Here is a 6,431-nt window from a genome sequence, read left to right on the forward strand (position 1 = left end):
TTCTGCCTTCTTCCAACTTTCTTGTTTGATTCCTCAAAGAAATAAAAAACCACCAACCATCTGACACATGCACTCATATAAAACTCACACATCTTCTCATTTGTTCACTCATACACTAACACATGTACACTCCCCCATTAGCACACATTCACTCATACTCATGCACACACTACCTCACACAAACTCATACATATGCACACACTCACACTCATACACCAGACACTTTCACTCATGAACATATTCATGCACACTCACATATATACACTGACACAAATCCACTTATACACACTGACATTCATATATACACTTGGCTACCCACATACTCTCAGTCACTCACACATAGTCATGTACATACAAACTTATACATGCTCACAAACACATACTCACACACACACAAGACACATTACCCATGTACACAATTATACATACTCACATGCATTCACTCACACATGCTTATTTTGCTCATTCACATATATACACACACGACACACATTTTCACTGATACTAACGTATATAAACATACATCCACATACCTACATACTCACATAGTCACACACACGCATCCACATACAAACTAACACATATTCACCCATGCTCACACTCAACACACACATTTACATACATTTACTAACACATTCACAGACTTACATAGTTGATCACACATTCACACACATTTACTGACACACATATAGGCACATATTCACACACTCATACACTCATACTTTCACACAATTACATTTTACACACACTTACAGATACACTGACACAGGCTGGCCTGATTTTGATGCTCCAGGTCTGGATGCCCTGAGCCCCAACGAGGCAGTGAGGGATCTTGGAGTCTCTGGCGACTGCCTGCTGTTCCTCACCCTCCCTTATTCCTGGAAGTTCCCTGGGAATCCAGACAGCCACTACACACTCCCACCAGCATCCTATTCACTGGTACCATCTGGCTCTGCTTAGCTTCATTCCCTTGCCAAGGTCCGTAAGACACTGTTTCTTAAATGTTGGCCACCTTTTGCAATTAAGACATTTCAAAGCTCTCATGGACCTTATCCTACACATACTCTCATGTTGACCAGGCAACTGTTTCCCCTCTACACCCACACCCCCAGGTGAACCTTCCCTCAATTGCCCATAGCAGAGGCAAGACTCAGCTGAAACATTCAATGAAATTTATTGAAGAGAAACATTTATTGAAACCATTGAAGAAAGGGAATGACAACACAGAGAGGAATGTCTAATGGCCACTACAGCCAACAGGTCACGGACCCCTACTCTTGGGGTCCTGAACAAGGTGCCTCTGTTTCCCCCAACACCATGGCCCTCCTGCCATAGTCTCCCTTCCTGAGGGCCCCACGATCGGCCCTTGGCCAGGATGATGGATGCGGATGCTGGCCATGGCCCCTCACTCCAGGGCACTCTCCACTCTGGCCAACATGGTGGGGCCTGGTCCTGCCCTATGGCCTGCACAGGACAGTCACAGGATGCTGGAAAATGCAGCACGGGGTACTCAGACAAGCCGAACAAACTGAGTCACAAGTAACAAGAGAGTGGCACATCAGAGCACGGTTTCCGTGGAGACTCCCACAGGCCACCTCTGCCCTTGGTCCAGTTCCTCCTTCCTGAGGTCACGGGGTGAGCACCAGCCATGCTCTCTTCTGTCCTTCCTGCCATCTCCTGGGATTGGGCTCGAGAGGTCTCCGGGGTGGGGTGTGGGCGGCTGCTCAGATAAGAACACACACACATCTCCACAAGAACAAGCAGCAGTTGGCCTAAATCTACACCGAGGAAGCAGAGGTTGAGCTCACGACACTGGACGAGAGCGAGCAGAGCCTGGGCTCGCACTGAAGCTCGTGGCACACACCCGGGGCTGAGAGGTGGCTGCTGCGTTAGGCCAGGACACCCGCCGCGGGCTCCTGCACACCTCAGGGCTCTGCACGGGAATGGTAACTAGGGTGCGTGTAGGGGGAGCTGGGGGTGCCACTTGACACGGGGGGTCAGTAAGGGGCCTACAGAGGCACAAGTGGGCTTCTCAGAGCGTGGAGTGATGTGCTCCACGGGTCAGTGAATGAGGGTCCCCCTCTTGGGCGGCCCGAGGGGCCGGCACCCTTGAGACGGCCCCTAACATCTCCCAGGCCAGTGTGGGTGGCACACATTTTCAGGTGCCCCTCACCTAGGTTAGGGCCAGCCACTCAGGGGTGCTTCCCAGGCTGGCTGCCTGAATTGGCAGGGTTTGGTGCTGGCCTTGGCATTGCCAGCTGCTGAGTTGTCGTTCACCAGGCCAGTCCCATGCCTCCTTGCCTGCAGGCTCCTGGTCTCCAGTGGCACTGTATAAACAAAAGCAGAACAACCTCCCACCACCAAGCCCTACCCTGTCCTCCTCCTCTCCTCTACCTTTTCCTCCTCCTCCTTCTTTACCTCTTTCTCTTCCTTCTCTCCTACACCCTTTTCTCCTCCTCCTCTTCCACTTCCTTCTCTTTCTCTTCCTCCTCCTCCTGCTTTGGAACCAAAGTTTCTCTGCTACACACTCACTCATACCAAAGCCAGCTGTGAGGTACTGGCCCACCAAGTACCAGTACTCCCACCTGCCAGGCTGAGCTGAAGCTCTGGCCCAAGGATCTTCTCCTTGTAGTTTTTGCTCTCCTTGCCCCTATAGCCCTTCCAGGCTGCAGCAGAAGGAAACTGCCTGTAGGCTGGTGCTAGGCTCCCAGAGCCTTTGGTTCTCCTGCCCTCACTTGTGCAGGGGCTTGAGGGCTCTGCCTTCCTGGGGGTCCCCTAGAATAGTGTAGATAGATAATCTTGAAAACAGGCTGGACCATGTGGCCTCCTGTCTGGGGCATTACCTGTCTGTTGTACAGCTCTTCTTTGTCTGAGATGACTCCTTCAGGCAGGGCTGGTCCTGGGGAAGGCTCCTCCAGGCCCCACGTGGCCTGCGGGCCAGTTGGCATCTTTAGCTCAGAGCCCACAGGGTGGGCATTTGGGGGTGGCCAGATGATGGGGCTGATGAATGAGTCCCCAGCTCTACTTTCTTCAGCCTCTGCTGTGTTGGGGTCTTTGCCTGCAGCTGGTGCACCCCATGTGCTGGGTGGGGCAACCCCCCAGTTGTGTCTCTGGCACCTCTTCAGTGCACTGTTGGCCTTCACTGAGTCCCATGTAGCTTGGTGAGTGGAGCCTTTTTCATCTGGCAGAGGATGAGGGGGCTCAGCCTGGGCATGGCTTCTTTGCCCCTCTACCCCACTCAAGTCCCCTGCTGTTTCTGTGGGCTGCCCCTTTCCCTTTTTCCAATATCTCTTTTGTTTCCTCTGCCTGAAATAAGAAGAGGTGCCCTGTTCTCCTGAGCCTACTTGGCTTTGGGCTTGGGATGGCTCTTTTCCCAAGCCCTGTTCCCATTTCCCGACTCCATTGCAGCCTGTCTCTTCTGCTTTACCAAGAGCGGGTTTGGAGGGTTGCTACACTGTGCCCTGATGTGGCCATCTTCTCCACAGCTATAGCAGAATGTGTGATGTTTCCGTTTTCCTGAACCTCGGGAGCTGGCCCTTAGCACACGCCCCCTTCGATGCTGTCCTCTGCCTCTCCTGCGCCGGGAACCTTGGGAAGGCCTGGCCTGAAGAGTGCTGCCAGGGGCAGCAAATGACACTGCTCTGAGAGCATTGGCTCTGGCAGATGCCCTTACTCCTGCATCCAGCCCCTGTAGCCTCCCCCTTTCTGGACCAAAAGTGGCCTCCCACTCCTCCTCCTCACGCAGGAGCTTCACCAGTGCCAGAAAACCAGGTGGTTTCCTTCGCTGTTTCATCAACTTAAGCCTGTCTCGAAGTTTGTCAGTAAGGGTAGCCCCACTTAAGACTTGTTTCAGGCGAGCCTGATTCACATTCCTTCGCAATACTGCATTTTTTTCTACAGCTCTTTGGAGCAGGGGTTCCAAACGCAACACAAAGCTGGAGACTTTCTCTCCCACCTCCTGATAGGCCTTATAAAATTTCACATGGGCGATTTTACGACTTTCCACGGGTCCAAATACCTGTTGCAGGGCTGCCAGGCACTCCTCCACAGTTATGGCAGCATTGTTGGCCCGGAGCCCACTGACCACCTGCAGAGCAGGGCCCCGCAAGCATTCCATCAGCCGCCGCCTCTTTTCACCCTCAGGCACCTGCCACATCTGTAGCACCTCAGTGGTGTGCTCAAGCCAGGCTTCAAAGGCCAACGCCCCTGGGATGGACACAGTGTTCCCAGAAAAGACTCTTAGTTCTCTGTACAACATTTGTTCTAGCAGAGGCTGCACTGCTGCCCCCAGGGTCTGGGCCCAGGTCCAGAAGTCAGGTGATATGGCCACTCTTGGAGCAGGGCAGTTGGTGTCTGATCCAAGCACTCTGTTCATATCTGACACTGTCCGCCTCTCCTCCTCTAAGAAGCGGTTCAGTCTATTGAGAAATTCTCCATCTGAGTTCCGAGGTTTTACAACCACTTCCCAGGGCCCTCCCTTTCCGGGTATTTCCCTGGGGATCAAAGCATAGTCAATATCTTGGGCAAGCTCCAAGAGAAATGCTTGGGCATTCTCTTCCCTCCTGAACATCCTGCCAATGACCCTATACCTGCCCAGGTGCCTGAGAGCATCCTGAAGAGTCTCCTCAAATTCATCCTCACCACAGTCCTCAGGAATCCCCAGGATAAGCATGGACCTCTGCGTGTTCAGATGTTCCCCCCGACACCAATCCTGCAACAGGGTCAATGGCATGTCCCCAATCTCTGTGGAGCCTAATTTAGGGGATAATGATCACTGCGTGGTGCACATGTATCAGGCCAACTCCCAGGGCGACAGCAGACAGCACAGATCTCCACAGCCTGTGAATACAAACGAGGCGAGAGCGAGGTTAAGCTCCCCCCCCCCCTCCGCCCCGCCGCGCCCACCCCCCAGGTGACCCTCCTCCCTCGGGGCGGTGCCTTTGCAGCCCAGGCTAGACCCCTGCCCCGCCTTCCACCCGCCCGCCGGGGCCACGGCCCCCTCCCCACCGCGTCCCTCTCGCCCCCGCGGGCTGCCGCAGTCCTACTGAGGCGGGCGGAGGGCGGGCGGCGGGCGGGCGGGTCTCCCGGAGGGCTGAGCGCACCCTCCCCGGTTCTGGTACCTACCTTCCTCTGGGTCGGGGTCCTTCCTCGTCGAGGTCCCAGCAGGTGGGGCGCAGGGGCTGCGCCGAGCGGCAGCGGGGTCGTGCGCCCCTCTTTTCCTGGCTGCCTCTCACTCCCTCTCCTTCTTCCTCTCCCTGTCCCTCTCTCAGCGCGGCACGTGGGCTAGCGCGCCGGCGCCTGCTCGCCACCACTCTCTGCAGTGCGGACTCGGGGCGGGGGCGCAGCGGCGGCGGAGCGCGGACCCTCCGCGTCGCCCCGGAGACCGCCGGGCCATTGGCGCGCGCGGGTCACGCGGCCAGGCTGTGGCCACCGCCGCGGGCACCCCGGGACCGCGCGTGACGTCACCTGCTCCTTCCCCCGCCCCCGAGGGGGCGCTGGCACAGGTGGGGACCCTGGGGACCCGAGAGCCAGTGCCCCCATCCTAGACCCAACCCTGCCCACCTCCCGCCCCTCCCGGAACATGCTCTCGGGGGCGTCAGCCTGGCGAGGGGTCCATATCCCCGGGTGCCCACCAGAGAGCCGCTGGGCAGGCCCGAGATGCGCCCGCCAGCGCTGCATTCTGGCATGGGTGGAGCGCGGGATGGGGGCGCGTTCTGGGGCTCCTTCACCTGTTTCCGCCCCTCGTCCACTCCACCCAGAACGGGTCCTGTCCCAGCTAGGCGAGAAGCACTTCGTCCGGGTGCTACTACGTGGAATAGATGCCACCTGTGCACATGAGCGCTCGCACACACCACCGCAACCGGGGGTCAGCAGTCCCCATACTCGCGCGGGGGCCGTGGCCGCTGTGGGCACACGACGGGCCAAGATGCGTCGCTGCCCCAGTGCCAGGGCCTTGCCCCAAAGAGGGTGACCCAGCGTACTGGTTTGCTTGGTCCTTTTCCATTTTGAGTGCTGCAAGTCCACTGTCTGGAAAAGAAAGCACTCCATTTGGAGCCCAATCCCTTGGACCTGCCTTTTCGTGATGGCAGTGGGCTGTGGGTTGTACTGCATCTGTAGGGTCCCAGTGGTATCAGAAAGAGGAAAGGAATGATTGCCCTTCAGGCAAAAGGTCCAGTGGTCTGTGCTCCTGCCTGCTCTGCCAACTACATCCTCACCTCCAGTGTGCAGAGCTCTCCCAAGCTACAGAAGGAGGGACCTGTGGTGGATGCCCAGGTTAGGCTCACCCATCCAGCCAAGTCTGGAGAGACACCTTGTACTGGGTGTGGCATAGAACTCTTCACTTGCTGCTATAAACATTGGGGTACAAGTGCCCCTTAAATACTGAGAACAAACTGAGGGTTGATGGGGGTGGGGGAGAGGGGAAAGTGGGT

The 6,431-nt window shown here is 56.4% G+C and overlaps 1 protein-coding gene across 3 annotated transcripts; it reads right to left on the minus strand.

The window, feature by feature from the left end:
* Positions 1-1,155: 1,155 nt before the first annotated feature.
* On the minus strand, positions 1,156-5,661 carry PNMA3 (PNMA family member 3). 3 transcript variants are annotated; one of them, XR_006711325.1, is made up of 3 exons: positions 5,125-5,587; positions 2,844-4,839; positions 1,156-2,327 (listed from the first exon to the last, which is right to left on the minus strand). XR_006711325.1 is itself a non-coding variant. In XM_045473382.1 (3 exons), exons 2-3 carry the CDS (start codon positions 4,730-4,732, stop codon positions 3,202-3,204), a joined length of 1,410 nt encoding a protein of 469 aa, XP_045329338.1. In that variant the 5' UTR covers positions 4,733-4,839; positions 5,125-5,661; the 3' UTR covers positions 1,156-3,201. The 3 variants fall into 3 exon arrangements, 2 of the variants coding, with proteins under 2 accessions (XP_045329338.1, XP_045329337.1); XM_045473382.1 differs by having other exon boundaries at positions 1,156-3,306; positions 3,428-4,839; positions 5,125-5,661; XM_045473381.1 differs by having other exon boundaries at positions 1,156-4,839.
* Between the last annotated feature and the right edge of the window lie 770 nt (positions 5,662-6,431).

This window comes from Leopardus geoffroyi (genome assembly GCF_018350155.1).
Source record: "Leopardus geoffroyi isolate Oge1 chromosome X unlocalized genomic scaffold, O.geoffroyi_Oge1_pat1.0 chrX_random_Un_scaffold_50, whole genome shotgun sequence".
NCBI lineage: Eukaryota > Metazoa > Chordata > Mammalia > Carnivora > Felidae > Leopardus > Leopardus geoffroyi.

Excerpts from the sequence above, each read along its gene's own strand:
- PNMA3 (XM_045473382.1), bottom strand. The coding sequence starts at position 4,732 with ATGCCATTGACCCTGTTGCAGGATTGGTGTCGGGGGGAACATCTGAAC. Across the intron at positions 3,307-3,427 it reads ACCCTCCAAACCCGCTCTTG|GCAGAGGAAACAAAAGAGAT; the intron begins GTAAAGCAGAAG and ends TTCTTATTTCAG.